Source organism: Paroedura picta, chromosome 5 (assembly GCF_049243985.1).
Source record: "Paroedura picta isolate Pp20150507F chromosome 5, Ppicta_v3.0, whole genome shotgun sequence".
Classification (NCBI taxonomy): domain Eukaryota; kingdom Metazoa; phylum Chordata; class Lepidosauria; order Squamata; family Gekkonidae; genus Paroedura; species Paroedura picta.
The window spans coordinates 127,161,271-127,179,736 of NC_135373.1; the positions used below are offsets into that span (position 1 = coordinate 127,161,271).

An 18,466-nucleotide genomic window follows, 5' to 3' on the forward strand; every position below is an offset into this window, starting at 1 on the left:
AGGGATTCTTGGGGGGTCTCCCGTCCAAGTCCTAAGCAGAGTCCACCCTTTTTAGCTTCCAGAGTCAGACCAGATCAGGACCACCCAGGTCAAGGCAGGAGACAAAGAGAGGCGGTTGGTCAGTGCCTGCCTCTGCAGAGCAGCCCTCGGCTTCCTCGTTCTTCAGCAAACTCCGTCCCAAATAGAATCACAGAATCCTAGAGTTGGAAGGGGCCATACAGGCCATCTAGTCCAGCCCCCTGCTCTACGCAGGATCAGCCCTAAGCATCCTAAAGCAAAATAATCAAGATCATCCCTAAGCATCCTAAAACAAAATAAAGCTCTCTTCAGCTGCTTCCTGAAGGCGAACGGGGACGGGAGACCGAAGCAGGAAGGCTGTTCCGTTATCCTGGAGACACCCGGGAGGGCCTTTTCCAGTCATCTTAATTCGCAGGCAGGAGCTTCTGGGAGGGGACAGCCCTTCAGATACCCTTTTCCAAAGCCGTGTAGTGCTTTAGACCAGGGAGGTGGGGGAGGACATCCGATCCTAGGGATTCTTGAGCTTGGGTGACACCTCTGTGTCCCTAAATCTCCATCGGCTAAGTGGCTAAATGGCTGTAAGCCACGGGATAGGCTGCCCACCACCCGGCTCCTCGGGGCAGAAATGTCAGCAAAAGAGTGTTGACAATCAGCGCAGCTGTTGCAGGGGAAGTGAAAGGTCAGTTTGGCAGGGACGGGGGGGGGAAATTTACGTGGACTTTGGAGGAACCCTGTGCCGTTGTCAGGAAGGGAGGGCGGATCAGAGGTGAGGGGGAGATCTTGTACCCAAGGATGGGTGGGTGAGGGCGGGTGGTAGGGAGAGGATGTTGGACAGGCAGGGACAGGCTCTAAGACTGGTGTCTCCTCCCTCTAGGGGGTCTGTCCCTCGCCGTGGAGGGCCCCTCCAAGGCCGAGATCACCTGTAAAGATAACAAGGACGGGACCTGCACCGTCTCCTACCTGCCGACGGCGCCTGGCGATTACAACATCATCGTGCGCTTTGACGACAAGCACATCCCCGGAAGCCCTTTCACGGCCAAGATCACAAGTGAGCCTTTCAGGGATCCGCGTTCCTCCCCCGTGCCCCCTGCCCCCTGCCCCCGCACCGCCTCAGCCCTCGCCCCCTCCCCACCTGCTGAGCCCACGAATCCCCCCTCCTGATGCCCCCTGGCCTCTCCTCCCAACGCCAGGTGACGATTCCATGCGCACCTCCCAGCTGAACGTGGGCACCTCCACCGACGTGTCCCTGAAGATCACGGAGAGCGACCTCAGTTTGCTGACGGCCAGCATCCGGGCGCCCTCCGGCAACGAGGAGCCCTGTCTGCTCAAGCGGCTGCCCAACCGGCATATCGGTGAGCCCACCGGGGGTTGTGGGCTGGCGAGTCTGGGCTGTGGGGGGGGGGGGGCTGGCGAGTCACAGCTGCCTTATGGCGCCCCCTGGTGGGGGCTGCCAGGCAAGGGGCGATCAGAGGTGGTTTGCTGTTTGCCAGCCTCTGCATCGCGACCCTGGACTTCCCTCGTGGTCCCCCATCCATGTGCTAACCAAGGCCAGCCCCATTTAGCTTCCATTGCCCATAGGTGGACCAGTTGCTTAGAATCATAGAATCATAGAGTTGGAAGGGACCTCCTGGGTCATCTAGTCCTACCTCCTGCACTATGCAGGACACTCACAACCCTATCAATCATCCACTGTCACCTGCCACTCCCTTGAACTTTCCCAGAATCATCCTCTCTGTCAGATGGCTCTCCAGCCTCTGTTTAGAAATCTCCAAAGATGGAGAACCCACCACCTCCCAAGGAAGCCTGTTCCCCTGAGAGACCGCTCTGACTGTCAGGAACTTCTTCCGGATGTTTAGATGGAATTTCTTTTGCATTAATTTCATCCAATTGGTTCTGGTCCGTCCCTCCGGGGCAAGAGACAACAATTCTGCTCCATCCTCCATATGGCAGCCTTTTCAATACTTGAAGATGATTCTCAGATCCCCTCTCAGTCGCCTCCTCTCCAGGCTGAACAGACCAAGCTCCCCCACCCTTTCCTCTACATCTTGGTCTCCAAACCCCCCATCATCTTAGCTGCCCTCCTCTGGACACGCTCCAGCTTGTCTCCTTCCGCACGTGGAGGGTCTCGCTGCCTTGCCGGGTCTTTCCCCACCCAGCTTCTCCTGCCGCCTTGACCCCTTTCCGCCCCCTCTCTCCCCCCCCCAGGGATCTCGTTCACCCCCAAGGAGGTGGGGGAGCACATTGTGAGTGTGAAGAAGAGCAGCAAGCATGTCACCAACAGCCCCTTCAAGATCATGGTGGGACAGTCAGAGATCGGAGACGCCAGCAAGGTGAAGGTGTCTGGCAAAGGGCTGATAGAAGGACGCACCTTCGAGGTGTCGGAATTCATCGTCGACACACGGACTGCAGGTGAAGAGCAAGGGGATCGTGGCCGGTTGTGCAGAGATGTGGGGAGCATGGGTGGGAGATATTCTCTGACCCTAGAGGTTCTGGTTCCTGCCCTGTATTCCTTAGCTCCACCAATAACCATCTGGTCGGCTCCTACTTTGGCCCTACAAAGGAAAAAAAGTAGCTGTCCAATGGCTTAATCAAAATTTAAGAGTCTCTGTTATCTCTTTATTATTATTATAATTTCCACCTGGACCCCACCAAAACAGTCTCTAAGCCTACAGCCTTTACTCTCCACACCACGAGAGCGTTTTCCGCCTAATTATATTTCAAGTAGATGAACAATACAACACAGGACACGGAGTGAATATATAGAATTTATTAAGACCACTCTTAAATTTTGATTAAGCCATAGGGCAGATTCTTTTCTCCTTTGTTGTGTTTTTGGGATCGTCCACTTTCTTCTTGCAGCATCTACTTTGGCCCTGGCTGCCCAATTCCTCTAGGGCACCGGTAGTCAAACTGCGGCCCTCCAGATGTCCATGGACTACAATTCCCATGAGCCCCTGCCGCTGTAGTCCATGGACATCTGGAGGGCCACAGTTTGACTACCCCTGCTCTCGGGCAAGGGTCCCCAACATGGTGCCACGTATGCCACATTTCCTAGGGGATAAAATACAGGACAGTTTCGCAGGGCATACACAGAGTGCAATTAGTAATTAGTCGTTAATATTTTGAATATTCCAAAAACGGAATGATGGATTGCACTCTGTACAATCATTGTTTAATTGTCGTTCGGTGATTGAAGGTTCTTTTCCTCCCGCCCCCTTTGTTTCTTCTCCGTCGTTTCGCCTCCCTGAGCCCTACAGAGAGGCCCCCAGTAAAGAGAACTGCATCTCAGGCCCTCTGCTTTCTCCCCTCTAGGCTACGGCGGTCTAGGCCTCTCCATCGAAGGTCCCAGCAAGGTGGACATAAACTGTGAAGATATGGAAGACGGGACCTGCAAGGTCACCTACTGCCCCACCGAGCCTGGAAACTATATAATCAACATCAAGTTTGCCGACAAACATGTCCCAGGTACCTGCCTTCCTAGGTATGCCAGCTCCGCAGGTGGGGCCTGGGCATCCCCTGGAATTACAGCTCATCTCTAGTTAATAGAGATCAGTTCCCCTGGAGAAAATGGATGCTTTGGAAGGTGGTAGGCTCCCCATCCCAGATCCTGCCCACTCCCCACTCCCCCCCAAGTCTTCAGGCCTTTCCCAACCCAGCGCTGGCAACCCCATGTCTTCCCCACCCTGCCCTCCTCAGAGTCTTTGAATTCCCAGGTTCGCAGTCTCTGACTTCTTGGTCTCAAACAACAGAACGGTTTCACTTTGTAGTTTAGAGAACGCTGCCATTGCTGTGGAAATGCCTTTTGGGGTGCAAATCCTCTCCAGAAAGGGGGTGGGCGGGAGGGTATAGCTGTTCCTGAAGAACCATGTAAGGCATCTTTGTGATGGCAGGTTCTGGTTGCTGCTCCCCTAAAGCTAATTTTTACTCAGCTCTGTGAAGAGCCCTGTGTCTGCTTTGGGGCCTTCGTGGGCGGGTATCCCGAGGTCATGACACAAAGCTCACTTCGTCAGATATCTAGTATCTGAGGAAGGGAGCTTTGACTCTTGAAATCTGGTTGGTCTGTACCTTACGCCTGGACTTCATTCTAGCTCGCAGTAGAAGATGTGTCCAGATGACAAGAAGTCATGGAGCCCCTCTCTGCACTTTCACATGAGCCGGACAATGGACTTTCAATCCTTTTCCAATGTACTTTAGCTGTCATCTGCAAGTGTTTTTTCCCCCAGTTCATGTAGTAAAATACAGTTGCAAAGTGCATTGAAATAGATTTAAAGTGCATTAGATTCTGCCATTTCGTGCAGCAGAATCCAATTGCAAAGTGCATTGAAATGGATTTAAAGTGCATTAGACTCCAATTGCAAAGTGCTTTGAAATGGATTTAAAGTGCATTAGACTCCAATTGCAAAGTGCTTTGAAATAGATTTAAAGTGCATTAGACTCCAATTGCAAAGTGCATTGAAATGGATTTAAAGTGCACGATTCAGCAATGGGTGGAAGTGGCTGCAATTCTGTGGCCATCGGACTTTCTCGGAAGGTCTTGCTGCAGAGCTCTGTGCTTTCAGAAGGATGCAGGGAAGCTGAGATGGGCTCAGAGGAGGGCTATTAAATGGTCTAAAATTCTGTGGCTTCCGTATCCTTCCAGGGAGTCCTTTCACGGTGAAGGTGACGGGCGAGGGGCGCATGAAGGAGAGCATCACCCGTCGGCGCCAAGCCCCGTCCATCGCCACCATTGGCAGCACCTGCGATCTGAACCTCAAGATTCCAGGTAGGAGCCGGGCCACAGCCAAGGCCACGGAGGGCCCGGGAGTGGAAGAGCTGGGGGGCGACCCATAGGAATTTGCTCTCCCCCTTCCCCCCCTGCTTCTGTACACCTTCTTTCTCCCGCTCTTCTGTCTTGGGGACGGGGTCCAGAGTCCAGATTAGAGAACTGTTTCTTGTTTGCAAAGATTTGAAACTGGGTTGCAGAATTTAGACTGTGAATCCCAACATCCCCAAAACATTTCATGGATTGTAATATTTGGTTTTGAGGGACCCTGGGGAGAAACGAAAGCCTGGCGGCTAAATGCTGAAGGAACGCAAGATCCCTGAGGTCTACGCTTCCCCCCTCCCTTTCTCCCAAAAACCTAGCTCCAAAATAGGGCAATGTCCAAGTATGTAAAATATCAGAATATTGGGTTTGTTTGTATTTTTGCAGAAGTATTGTAGAATAATTATTTTTGTGGGTTCCGTTTTTTGGTTTCTGGGCATTACATTACTCCTTGTCATAAGAACTGAAGAAGAGCCCTGCTGGATCAGGCCAGGGAGGGTTCCTCTAATGTAGCATCCTGTCTCACACAGAGGCTGACCAGTTCCCCTGTAGAGCAAACAACAGGGCACAACAGAGGCCAAGGACTTCCCCTTCTGCTGCCTCCTGGCTCCGGGTCAGAGGTTTAAATGCCTCTAAATGTGGAGGTCCCCCTCAGTCACCATGCCTAGTAGCCACGGACAGACTTATCCTCCATGAATCTATCTCATCCCCTTTTAAAAGCGCCCCCCCTCCCACCCCCGTGGCCATCACTGCATCCTCTGGCAGCGAATTCCACACCTTAATCTAGTATTTCCTTTTGTCTGTCCTGAACCTGTGGCCCATTGATGCCCTTGAGGTCTAGTATTTTGGGAGAGGGGAGAATGTTTATCTTGTTCAACTCTCTCCACCTCATGTTCAATTCTATAAACCCCTATCATGTTCAGCCTTTCCTCTTAAGGAGGGTGTTCCAGCCCCCTCATTGTTTTCATCTCCCACCTCGGTGCTTTTCCCCCACTTTGGGATGTCCCCTTGGAGACACGGTGACCAGGACTGTGCAGAGTTTTCCAAATGAGTATTCCAGATCGAGGCTCCGAAGGGCTCAACTCTTCCGTGTTGCTAGCAGGGACCAAAAGGCCCAAATCCCACCCAGTTGTTACCAACAGCTCCACTTCCACCTGCTGACGGGTAACAGCCGTCAAAGCTCTGGAGAAATGTGCTGCATCTGTGCATTTGAGGCCCTTTAAGAAAGAATCCTCGGTTTTGCGAGCAGAATTTGAGCAGATCGTTGTGAGCTTATTTCTCTGCTTGGGTGGGCTGCAGGGTTTGGAGAGAGTTAGTGGGAATCTTACTCTCCATTCAAAAGTTATGATTTGGAACAAGCAGAAAGATCCCTAAAAAGATGAAGGCGCTTAGGGGGAAATGGGGAGAGCTCAAGTATATGTCTTCCCCCCGGACCCTGTCCTGTTTGTCAGTTTACAGAACTATCCGGAACAACGAGGACTAGAAACATGATTTTAAAGTTGTGTAGCTTAGGTCTTAAGAGCCTCTTGTGGCACAGAGTGGTAAGGCAGCCGACATGCAGTCTGACGCTCTGCCCATGAGGCTGGGAGTTCAATCCCAGCAGCCGGCTCAAGGTCGACTCAGCCTTCCATCCTTCCGAGGTCGGTAAAATGAGGACCCAGCTTGCTGGGGGGTAAACGGTCATGACTGGGGAAGGCACTGGCAAACCACCCTGTATTGAGTCTGCCATGAAAATGCTAGAGGGCGTCACCCCAAGGGTCAGACATGACTCGGTGCTTGCACAGGGGATACCTTTACCTTTAGGTCTAGATTCTTCCCTGCTGAGAGGGAGTCCAGCCCAGAGTCTAGTTGACACTCAGAGGGCTGAGGGCTCCTACCCTGGCTTTCTCCCCCCCCTCCCCATTTCTAACCTGCATCTCCTCCCCTCTTGCTTCGGCCTCTTCCTCCTCGCTCCCCCCCTCCCCCTCCCTGGCGCAGGGAACTGGTTCCAGATGGTGTCGGCTCAAGAGCGGCTGACGCGCACCTTCACGCGCAGCAGCCACACCTACACGCGCACCGAGCGGACGGAGATCAGCAAGACGCGCGGCGGCGAGACCAAGCGCGAGGTGCGGGTGGAGGAGTCCACCCAGGTGGGCGGGGACCCTTTCCACAACGTCTTCGGCGACTTCCTCGGCCGCGAGAGCCTCGGCTCCTTCGGCACCACCATCGCCCGGACCCAGGAGGGTGTGTGGCCTGGCGGGCGTGCACTGCGTGTGTGTGTGTCTGTGTGTGTGTGAGAAGCGGGGGGCACGCAGCATGGGGTTCCACGGGTCCCTTGCACGGGGAGGGACGGAACCGTGTGTTTGCATGCGAGGAGGCCTGGGCATCTGGACCGGACCTTGCTCCGCCAATATTTCTAGCAGTGGTTCTCAACCTGGGGGCTGAACGGCCTTTTCACAGGGGTCGCGGCAGGGCAAGCGGCTTGGCCGGGGGTGTGTGGGGGGGGTGCCATCCACACAACAGACTAACGTGGGCAGCTATGCACTTGGAACCAGCTTAAATGTGTGTGTGGGAATCATAATACCAGCATGTGTTCACCTCTGTGCTGTAGGGGACATGACTCTGGATCAGTGGTTCTCAATCTGGGGGTCGGGACCCCTTTGGGGGTCGAACAACCCTTTCACGGGGGTTGCAGCAGGGCAAGCAGCCTGGCCATGGGGGGCATCCACACAACAGCCTTGCAGGGTAGATTAAGATAGAGCATTTGTCTGTCTGGAGAGAGATCGGCATGGGGGGACAAGAGGCAGAACTGAACTGAGATACCCTGAAAACAAACAATTTATATCCAATCATGAACAAGGGATCTTCATGCCATGGGTCAGTCTCAGCTTAATTTCTGTGAAACAACTCTTGCATAATTTTATGGTTTGGGGTCCCCCCAACAGGAGGAGCTGCATTAAAGGGTCGTGGCATTAGGAAGGTTGAGAACCACTGGCCTAGAATTCTAGAACAAAGTTTTTGAGTCCAGCGAAAGACCAGGAAATGTAATTCTGGGAAGAAGCTTTCCTGTACATGCAGACGTGACTGATAAAGTGTATCTGGTGAAGTCTCTATGCACAGGTATGCACCTGCACACTTCTTCAGAGCCATCTTTATCAGAGACCATCTGCAGGCCCACGAGAGCTTCTACCCGGAATAAACGTCTTAAAGGTGCCCCTGCTGGACTCCAACTTTATCCTATGGCTTCAGACTGGCTTCCCAGCTGAATCCTGAATACTTATTTTCCACTGGCTGTTCTAAAGCAGAGGAGAACGAAGAAGTGGGCTTTGACTGAATCATGCAGTGGGATGCTGTTCACACAGACCTGCTTTTTAGGCCTTTAGTGCAACCTCAGCAGCACACCTTATTGCGCTAATAATGGGAAGGCGACTGTAAGCCGCTTTGAGCCTCCTTCGGGTAGGGAAAAGCAGCATATAAGAACCAACTCTTCTTCTTCTTCTTCTTCTTAATTCTGAGTATGTTTGACAAGTGGCCAGGGCGTCAGGTGTGAAGGCCAGGGGAACCCACATTTGGGGCTGTGGAACTGGGCAGGAGGTGCCAGTGACTAGATCTATGGTTGCCAACTCTGGGTGGGGAAATTTCTGGAGATTTTGAGGTGGAGCCGGCGGAGGGGAGGGAATTCAGTGGGAGATATATACTCCCTTCTCCACAACATCCACTGACTGATCTTCGTGGTTTGAAGATCAGATGTGATTCCAGGAGAGCTCCAGGCCCCGCCTGGAGGTTGGCAGCCATAACTAGAACCCCCTTTGAAGAAGCATTCTGAAGCCGGGCTTCTGTGTGATGTTGAAACAAACTTCTTCTTCATTCCAGAGAATGTAGAGTCGGTGCCAAAACATGGCCCGGTTAATTACCCATTTTCAATGAGATTTCCTCAGTGGTGAAAATTAACTTGCTTCAGTCTACTCAAAAATACCAGTGTCTTTGAAGTCAGTGTTGAGGACTTATGAGGTTTGCATTACTCAGTCCCTCAATAAACATTCTGACAAAAACAATTCCTAAGCCACGCAAACTTCAGATGGTCTTAATAATATTAATGAATTTGAGTAGACTTAAGCGAATTAGAATCATAGAATCACAGAGTTGGAAGGGGCCACACAGGCCATCTAGTCCAACCCCCTGCTCAACGCAGGATCAGCCCTAAGCATCCTAAAGCATCCAAGAAAAGTGTGTATCCAGCCTTTGCTTGAAGACTGCCAGTGAGGGGGAGCTCACCACCTCCTTAGGCAGCCTATTCCACTGCTGAACTACTCTGACTGTGAAAAAATTTTGTCACTGAGGAAATCTCATTGACAACGGGTAATTAACCGGGCCATGTTTTGGGAGCATGGGCCTGTCTTGGAAGATGCTCAGGCTTGGTTGAGCCTTTGGACTGGCCAGCCCTTTTGCAGTCGATGGGCTGACCGTCCTGTTTCTCTGTGTCCTTGTCCACGGTGCAGGCGAGGCAGGCTTACAGGCCATGACGGCCCAAGTGACCAGCCCGTCAGGAAAGATGGCTGAGGCAGAGATCATCGAGGGAGAGGACAGCGCCTACTCCGTACGCTTTGTGCCCCAAGAAATGGGCCCCCATACCGTGAACGTCAAGTACCGTGGCCAGCACGTGCCGGGCAGCCCCTTCCAATTCACCGTGGGCCCGCTGGGAGAGGGGGGCGCCCACAAGGTGCGAGCCGGAGGCACCGGCTTGGAGAGGGGCGTGGCTGGAGTGCCAGGTAAGGGCTGCGGGGTGGAAGCCGGGACTAGAAGTATGACTTGGCTAGAAAGTACTGATGCATACCTTCCGATATACTGCCGCTTTTGCACACGCTGAATAATGCACTTTCAATCTGCTTTTGATGCACTTTGCAATCAGATTCTACCGTGTGAAATGCTAAAATCCACTTGTTAACAACTGCCAAAATGCATTATTCAGGGTATGCAAAAGCAATGACTAGTTTTGTTTTAGACCAACAGTTAAAACATGGAAGGAGCAGTAAAATCCAGAGCCAGTTTGGTGTCGTGGTTGGGAGTGCGGACTTCTAATCTGGTGAACTGGGTTCGATTCTGCGCTCCCCCACATGCAGCCAGCTGGGTGACCTTGGGCTAGTCACAGCACTGAGAAAGCTGTTCTGACTGAGCAGGAATCTCAGGGAGAGGGAAGGGAAGGGGATTGGAAGCCGCTTTGAGCCTCCTTCAGGTAGAGAAAAGCGGCATAGAAGAACCAGCTCTTCTTCTTCATAATATATGCATGGTTGCAAGAGCTAGACGCATGCCCGTGGAGAGGCAATGGCTCAGTGGTAGAGCTCAGAAGCTGCCTATCACAGATTCAATCCTCGGCGACTCTAGTTAAAAGATACCTGGAGGTGATGCGAAAGACCTCCTCTGGCCACCCCACAGAGCCGCTGCCCGTCTGAGTTGACAATACTGATCTCGATGGGCCAATGGTCAGACTCAATAGAAGGCAGCTTTGGAAGGCCATAGCAACAAGCTGTGCTCTTTCGGAGCTTCTTCTGGAGAGCATGGCCAGCCTGTCCCATGAAGACCTCCAGAGAAGAACCTTTTGGCAGGGTCGGAACTAGAACCCAGGGCAGGGGAGTGGGGAACCTGATTTTTGCCTCCTTGGGGGGAGGGACACTCTTTGGGTGGAAGGGCGGCCTCGAAATGCTTTCAGTGACTCAACAGATAAAACAATTTGGCTCGTAGCCGTTTTGGCTGGCCTGGGAGAAGGGCAGAGGCCTTGGGGCTTCCCTGGGGCTCACGCTGATTGTCCCTCCTCTCTCCGGCCAGCTGAGTTCAGCATCTGGACCCGGGAGGCGGGCGCCGGCGGCCTCTCCATCGCAGTCGAGGGACCAAGCAAGGCAGAGATTGCCTTTGAGGACAGGAAAGACGGTTCTTGCGGGGTCTCCTACATTGTCCAGGAAGCAGGTAAGATGGCCGCAGGAAGCAGATCCAGGGTGGGGGAAACTCCCAAGGTTTCAGGGGGTGGAGCCTGGGAAGGGCAGGGACCCCCGTGGGGTGCAATGCCAGAGAGCCCACCCTCAAAAGTATGATTCCCACTGGGGGGCTGGCATGCCTTCTTCCCACCCACATCCCCACCTGCTAGTGTGTCCATCTCCTGCACTGCACGTCCTTTCCTGTGTGGTCCTGGGTGGTGTGTGGAATACATCATCATGCCAGTCCGAGGGGCTTCCACGCCATACCACCTGCACGTCTTTCCCTGGACCCCATTGGGGGCTCCGTGCCCTGGCAGCCGTCTCGCTTCAGCACACACTGAGGCCAGCGCTGGGTGGACGCATTCGTTCCTGCCACCCAGGAAGGGCCCTGGAACCAGCTTTTAGTGGAGTCTAGCCAGCCTCATTGATAGCCAGCTCGATTTGGGCTCCCCTCAGTGACTGCAGCCGCCTCCCTCCCCTCTCCCAGGCGACTATGAGGTCTCCATCAAGTTCAACGACGAGCACATCCCGGACAGCCCCTTCGTTGTCCCGGTGGCTTCGCTCTCGGATGACGCCCACCGCCTGACGGTCACCAGCCTCCAGGTACCCGCTGGCCCCGTCAGGCCTCCCCTGCTTATTTTTATCTAAGTTAGTAGGAGTTATTTTCTGCTCAAATACCAGAGTGTTCTGGTGGTGCTGGCAATGTAATGATGTCACTTCCTGTGTGCACCAGAAGTGACATCACTACATTGCCAGAGATGCAGCCGAGGACTTGTTTCCTTGCTGCTATGCCTTCTGCTGGTCAGCTAATCAGCCCTGGAGGAGCGACCCTGATCAGGGTGGGGGGGAGTCCCCTGTCCCTGGCAGGGGCCTGGCATTGGTAGGACACATTCCCCTGTTGCCTCGTTCCCCATCTCCCCCCTGCGGGTCTGAGTGCCCCCTTTCTGTTCATCTGCAGGAGACCGGCTTGAAGGTGAACCAGCCGGCTTCCTTCGCGGTCCAGCTGAATGGGGCCCGGGGCGTGATCGACGCGAAGGTTCACACGCCATCCGGGCTGGTGGAAGAGTGCTACGTCTCGGAGCTGGACAGTGGTGAGTCCTGGGTGGGAGCAGGGTGGGAGCCCGACGTCTTTGCAGGAGAGAGAGAGAGAGAGCGGGGAAGGGATGCTGGTGGGAGTCCAGCAGTGCAACAGGAAGGCTCTGCTCCGTCCCCTCCTGCTGGCCTACCAAAGGAAAGAGAGTCCGCGACTGAAAGGTCTCAGTAGGGGCCTTGGAGAATTGCTGCTGGTTCAAGGAGAACTACTCTGAGCTAGATTTCTTGTTGTGTGTATGACCTCAGTGCTGCCTTTTGAAAAGGTAGATTCTGGTGGGATGCCGTATTGGTTTCAAGCAGTAGGACGAATTTTGAGGCCATAGGCACCTTAGGGTAGGGGTAGTCAACTTGCTGTCCTCCAAATGCTGGCAGGGGCTCATGAGAATTGTAGTCCATGGAGGACCACAGGTTGACTAGCCTTAGAGGACAAGCAAAGTTTCTCATGCAAGCTATAAGCTTTGGTGTGCATGCTGCGTCAGAGATAAAGGGCTGGGGAATCTCACAAAACGGCAGAGCCAGCCCCGGAATTTGTTTTCCGGCTTGGGGTTTAATGCCAGAGCACAGAAAAATAAAATAATAACCCACGAGCACGTGCAGAGTGCTTTTCCTTCACCTCACCCTGGCTATACTCCACCTGTGATTAGGGGTTTCCAGATAATCTCAAATGTCGACGCCTTCCAAATTAACATTTTTTGTCAAAAAACAATAGTGTTAATTTGGAAGGCGTCGACATTTGAGATTATCTGGAAACCCCTAATGACGTATTTAGCATCTCTGTGGCATGTTTTAAGCGTGAGGTATGTCACAAACGTTTCCTCAGTAATCCTTACAGCCTCCCTGCAGTTTTATCCATTCTTGCAGATCAGAGGCTGGAAAAGGACTATCTTGCTTTGGGCCACCTTGTGAATTTGTGTGTGTGTGTGTAGGGGGGTGATATTTGAACTGGGGGCTTCTACCTGCCAGGAAACCTCAGATTTGCCTAGAGAATCTGTGATTTGCAAACCATCTAGGAAGGATGCTATTAAGGAGAACACGACTGTCATCTGGTGGCCAACATGAGAATGCATCCACCTCTCCATTTCTGGGGAAAATTATGGGAGCCAAAACTAAGCTATGCTGAGCCAGATGGGTTTGACAGATGGCCTGAAAGGAGTCCCAAAAGCTGGGAAACCTCATTGAACATCTTTCTGTCTGTTATTACCTTTCTAGTAATATTTTTATGAACCAATCAGTTAGCATCTGAAGGAGTGTGGCTGCACACAAAAGCACACCCAGAATACAACTTTGCTGTTCATAAAGGTGCCCCTGGGCTTGAACTTTGCTATTCAGCTTCCACAAGAGTGGGTTGGATCCAACCAACTTTTCTGCTTTTAAAAAAGAGAGGAGAGGATGTTTCCCTTAACGCCCCCCCCCCCCCCCAGCTGTGCTGAGAACCTTGGGTCTCGCATTGGCCTAAGCCGGGTGGGACGGAGGCTGCACCACGGAGGAGGAGACGGCTTAGGTGAGCTTGAGTGGGAAAGACAAACATCTCGTTTCCCCCCTCCCCTAGACAAGTACGGCATCCGCTTCATCCCTCACGAGAACGGCGTCCACTCCATTGACGTCCGGTTCAACGGCCGGCACATCCCCGGCAGCCCATTCAAGATCCGCGTCGGAGAACAGAGCCAGGCCGGAGACCCGGGGCTCGTCACGGCCTACGGGCCAGGGCTGGAGGGCGGAACCACAGGTAAGAGAACCGTGCCGTCCCCGGAAATGCTCTTCCACAGCTTGATTCGCCACAGGGAGACTTTGGGGCATAAGGCTATAATTCTTTGCAACTGGTATGTGGATAGAATCATAGAATCATAGAATCACAGAGTTGGAAGGGACCTCCAGGGTCATCTAGTCCAGCCCCTGCAGATTGTAAAAAACTCAATGCCCAGATGGTGCCCCCCCAAAACCAGAATCACTCTAGCCAGTCTGGCCTGGGAGAAGTTCGATTCTTGACCCCAAAGCGGCAATCGGCGTTTCCCTGGGCATGCAAGAAAGGTCATAGAATCCTAGAGTTGGAAGGGGCCATAGAGGCCATCTAGTTCAACCCCCTGCTCAACGCAGGATCAGCCCTAAGCATCCTAAAGCATCCAAGAAAAGTGTGCATCCAACCTTTGCTTGAAGACTGCCAGTGAACATCATAACATAGGAGAAACCGTGCTGGATCAGGCCCATGGCCCATCCCATCCAACACTCTGTGTCACACAAGGGCCACAGCTCAGGGGCCCTCAGGAGGACCACCACTAGAGCACGGACACCAGAAGCCCTCCCCCTGTGGCCCCCCAAGCACTAAGAAGACAGAGCGTTCGTAGAATCCTAGAGTTGGAAGGGCCTTCCTGGGTCATCTATTCCAACCCCCTGCACCATGCAGGATGCTCACAACCCTCTCGCTCATCCACTGTCACCTGCCACCCCCTTGAGCCTTCCCAGAATCAGTCCCTGCCCCAGTCAGTGTTCCCCCTGTGCCTTGTGGCTATATGGACTTCTACTCCAGATGTTTATCTCCCTGCATGGCCCTCAAAGGGAAGGGGTCCCATCTTGGACGGTGGAACAAAACTCTTTACAAAACGGAAACACTCAAGGCCAAGTTTGCAGGAAACAATAAACACCGTCTGAATAGCCCTGTTGTTATATGTAATGCAGGGCAACGGTCGTACCACACAACACAAGGAAATAAATACAAAAACAACAATCGGCATTGAATTATACAAGGAAAAATTGTGTATTGCACCTGGCAAGAATCTACGGTCGCCAGACTACAGAGATCAGTTCCCCTGGCAGCTGTGGGGGTAGACTTTGTGGCATTGTGCCCCACGGAGCGCCTTTCCCTCCACCCCCATGTTCTTCCCCCAAATCTCCAGGTATTTCCCACCCTGGAGTTGGCAACTCCTTAGAGGCTACAGAAAAATACAAACAGGAGAAAGGAAAATGGGATGGGAGGGCAAAGCTCCCAGATATGATCTGGAACAGCTGGAGGATTACCCTTTTCTCCCATCAACCCTACTTTGCATTTTCATTCATTCATTCATTCATTCATTCATTCATTCATTCATTCATTCATTCATTCATTCATTCATTCATTCATTCATTCATTCATTCATTCATTCATTCGCCACCTTTTTCCCTAAAGAGTTCAAGGCGGCTTGCAATAGAAATAAAACACATCAGATTTCAAGATCACAGGGCAGACCCACTCTCTCGCTTCCTCCGTTGTTCTCCCCTCTCCGACGTCCCGTCTCTCTTCCCCCAGGAGTCTCCTCTGAGTTCTTTGTCAAGACGCGGAACGCCGGCTCAGGAGCGCTCTCGGTCACCATCGACGGGCCCTCCAAGGTGCAGATGGACTGCCAGGAGTGCCCCGAGGGCCACAAGGTCACCTACATGCCCATGGCGCCGGGCAACTACCTCATCTCCATCAAGTATGGAGGACCCCAGCACATCGTGGGCAGCCCCTTCAAGGCCAAGGTCACGGGTAAGAGGACAGGGCAGTGGTCACTCTTGAGCAGGTGTGGGAGCTGCTGCCCCTGCTGGCCGGGCCTCTGGGCGCCTCTTGTGGTTAGTCACACAGGAATCTGCCTTCTGCTGAATTTGCCCCTCGTCCTGGCAAGGTCAGGATTGTCTACTCAGCCTGGCAGCTCTTCTCCAGGGTCTTTCCCGTCACCCCCCGCCCTTTTGATCTGGCAGTGCTGGGGATTGACCTGAGGTAGTCAGGGCTGAGAGAACTCTGAGAGAACAGCTCTGAGAGAACTGTGACTGGCCCAAGATGGTTGCATGTGGAGGAGGATCGGGGAATAGAACCTGGTTCTCCAGATTAGAGTCTGCTGCTCTTTAGCCACAAGACCACACTGGCCCTCATGGGGGGAGAAGGGCGGCCCCAGATTGCCTCAAGCGGCCCCAATTTCCCGCCGGAGCTGACGGTGATCCATCGTTCTCGCCTCCCTCCCTGCAGGGCCTCGCCTGTCTGGCGGGCACAGCCTCCACGAGACGTCCACCGTGCTGGTGGAGACCGTCACCAAGGCCTCGTCGTCCGTGGGCAGCAGCTACAGCCCTCTGCCCAAGTTCTCCTCGGATGCCAGCAAGGTGGTGGCCAGGGGCCCCGGGCTCACCAAGGCCTTCGTGGGCCAGAAGAATACCTTCACGGTGGACTGCAGCAAGGCAGGTGAGTAACGTGGAGCAGGTGGAGGGGAAAGAGGGCTTGATTTAACAGGCTGAGGAAATAGGAGTTTAGTTCCAAAAATGAAGGCTTGCAGACAGTCAAGTAGACTTTCAAAATCTGTAAATGTTGATCCTGTGATTGAAGCAGGGTGGCCATAATTTTGTGAACGAAAGAGGCACTCTGTTGGGTCAGACCAGTGAAGGTCCACCAGACATCCTGTCTGATAGAGAGGCCAGTCAGTTCCTCTAGAAGGCCCACAACAGGACATGTAGGCTGTGGCCTTTAGGAGAACATCAGAAGAGCCCTGGTGGTCCTGGCCAGTGGTTCGTCTCGTCCTCCATCCTATCCCACAAAGTGGCCAACCTGTGCCTCTGTAGGGCCACCAACAGGGCAGAGAGGCCAAAGCCTTCATAAGAACATCAGAAGAGCCCTGCTGGATCAGACCAGGGAGGGTTCATTCAGTCCTCCATCCTGTCCCACCCAGTGGCCAACCATTTCCCCTGGAGGTCCAACAAGAAGGCTCAGAGGCCGAGGCCTTCATAAGAACATCAGAAGGGCCCCGCCCAATCAGACCAGTGGCCCATCCAGTCCAGCATTCTCTCTGACTAAGAGTCCAGCCAGTTACTCCAGAGGTCCCACAATGGAGCCTTTCAGAAACATCTGTCCGTATTCCTTGGTGTCCACAGCCTAGGCCTCTCCTCTCCCCTCTCCACAGGTACCAACATGCTAATGGTGGGCGTCCACGGTCCCAAGACCCCCTGCGAGGAGGTTTACGTGAAGCACATGGGCAACCGCGTGTACAACGTCACCTACACCGTCAAGGAGAAAGGCGACTACATCCTCATTGTCAAGTGGGGGGACGAGGGGGTCCCCGGGAGCCCCTACCAAGTCAACGTGCCCTAGGGGGTTTGTGGAGGTCACCCCCCTTCAGCCCCGCCCTGCACCTCCGTGCCTTGGACCGGTCTTGACAAACTACTTGTGTTGCCCCAGGGCGGGGCGCGTGTGAAGAAGGACTTTGGGACAATGGGGTGGGGTAGTTTTTTTGCCTGTTTGGACTTTGCCTTTTAGGGATGTCTCCCGGCGAAGGGATCGGGAGGGGGGAGGGGAGGCGGACGGGTAGCATTGTGGCCAGTTAGGGCTGGGGTCTCAGGGAGGCCCTGGGGGAGAGACAGGAAAGGGGCTGAAGTGAGGACATGAGGCAGGAAGTGGTTCTGTGAACAGGAAGTGGTTCTGTGAACAGGAAGCGGCTCTGTGAACAGGAAGTGGCTCTGTGAACAGGAAGTGGCTCTGTGAACAGGAAGTGTGTCGCGCGATGCCCTCTAGCGGTGGATGTGAGGACGATGCGGGGAGCGCCAGGCGGTTCCTCTTCCCAGGATGCTTTTCTTCGGGAGGAAGTCTGGCTGCAGCCCCGTCACCAGCGAACGGGAGCGGCTTAGCATGGCTTGTCCCTCCAGCGGAGCTGATTCTTCAGTCTTCCCGCATCAAGTCGTCTTGGAGGAAGGATAATTCCACCGAAGGAGATTCGGAGCAGGGAGAGATGAGGAGGTGGAGAAGCAGAGTCCGGAGGCTTCTGCAGGGACCAGGTGTCTTGGTGAAGAGAGGGGTCTTCGGTACCCCCGTGAACTGTCGGACCCCAACACACAAGGATCAAGGGAAATGACGCTGTGGAGTGACTCGTTCCCCGGAAGCAACAACCCAGCGTGCGAAGGCAGGCAAAGGGCGGAAAGCCTCCAGCCAAAGCCCCACCGGAAGACCCGGGAGCTGTGCCAGACATTAAGTTCGGGGCCGATGGGTAGCTTCCCCCCCCCCAGGCCGTTTGCCACGATCTCTGCCCTCTCTTCATCGGCCATCACTGTGAAGAAAAACAGCCCAAACCGAAGAGAGAGAATTTTTAAATAATAAATGAAAAAAGGAAGAAGGATAAAAAAAATAAAATAAAATATTGCGGGGGAAATGGGAGGAGGGGGGAATAAGAATCTGGGTTTGCGAGGGGAGGACGTGAGTCACTGAATCCCCCTCACGGGGGTTGGGGGGGAGGGACATTTTTTTAGTGTGGTGTTTTGTGGTTGCGTGTGTCCTACAGGGCTGGATTGGCACCTCCACTAGCCAATGGTAGTCGAGGCAGAGCAGAGACCTGCCGCCAGCAATAAAGGCGACTTGCTATCACCCGCCCTGGCTGCCTCTGGTCTTTGGCTGCTTTTCTGCTGGGCGTTACCTAAAGTGGCCTTGGGGACAGGTCAGGAAGCTGGTTGACCATGACTGCATGGGCCAGTCCCCGTGGCGGTTGAGCCAGGTACGCATCCGCCTGCGTGTGTTGCAACCCACTTTCAGAACTGGCCCCTCACCAGCAGGGTGTGTGAAGAAGAGTTGGGTCTTATATGCCGCTTTTCCCTACCCGAAGGAGGCTCAAAGCCGGCTTAC

The 18,466-nt window shown here is 53.7% G+C and overlaps 1 protein-coding gene across 8 annotated transcripts in view; it reads left to right on the forward strand.

Moving 5' to 3' along the window:
- FLNC (filamin C) overlaps nt 1-18,211 on the forward strand; it is an 83,698-nt gene extending 65,487 nt beyond the window's left edge. For 4 of the 8 annotated variants that reach the window (XM_077340427.1, XM_077340428.1, XM_077340429.1 and 1 more), the window contains 14 exons: nt 893-1,066; nt 1,209-1,370; nt 2,224-2,427; nt 3,331-3,483; nt 4,658-4,780; nt 6,800-7,045; nt 9,301-9,570; nt 10,625-10,762; nt 11,258-11,373; nt 11,729-11,861; nt 13,412-13,588; nt 15,143-15,361; nt 15,839-16,048; nt 16,761-18,211. In XM_077340427.1, the coding sequence (XP_077196542.1) occupies nt 893-1,066; nt 1,209-1,370; nt 2,224-2,427; nt 3,331-3,483; nt 4,658-4,780; nt 6,800-7,045; nt 9,301-9,570; nt 10,625-10,762; nt 11,258-11,373; nt 11,729-11,861; nt 13,412-13,588; nt 15,143-15,361; nt 15,839-16,048; nt 16,761-16,948 (2,513 nt within the window). In that variant the 3' untranslated portion in view covers nt 16,949-18,211. The remainder of the gene's footprint in view (nt 1-892; nt 1,067-1,208; nt 1,371-2,223; nt 2,428-3,330; nt 3,484-4,657; nt 4,781-6,799; nt 7,046-9,300; nt 9,571-10,624; nt 10,763-11,257; nt 11,374-11,728; nt 11,862-13,411; nt 13,589-15,142; nt 15,362-15,838; nt 16,049-16,760) is intronic. The other 4 variants (XM_077340431.1, XM_077340432.1, XM_077340433.1 and 1 more) reach the window with 1 other exon arrangement.
- Nucleotides 18,212-18,466: the final 255 nt, after the last annotated feature.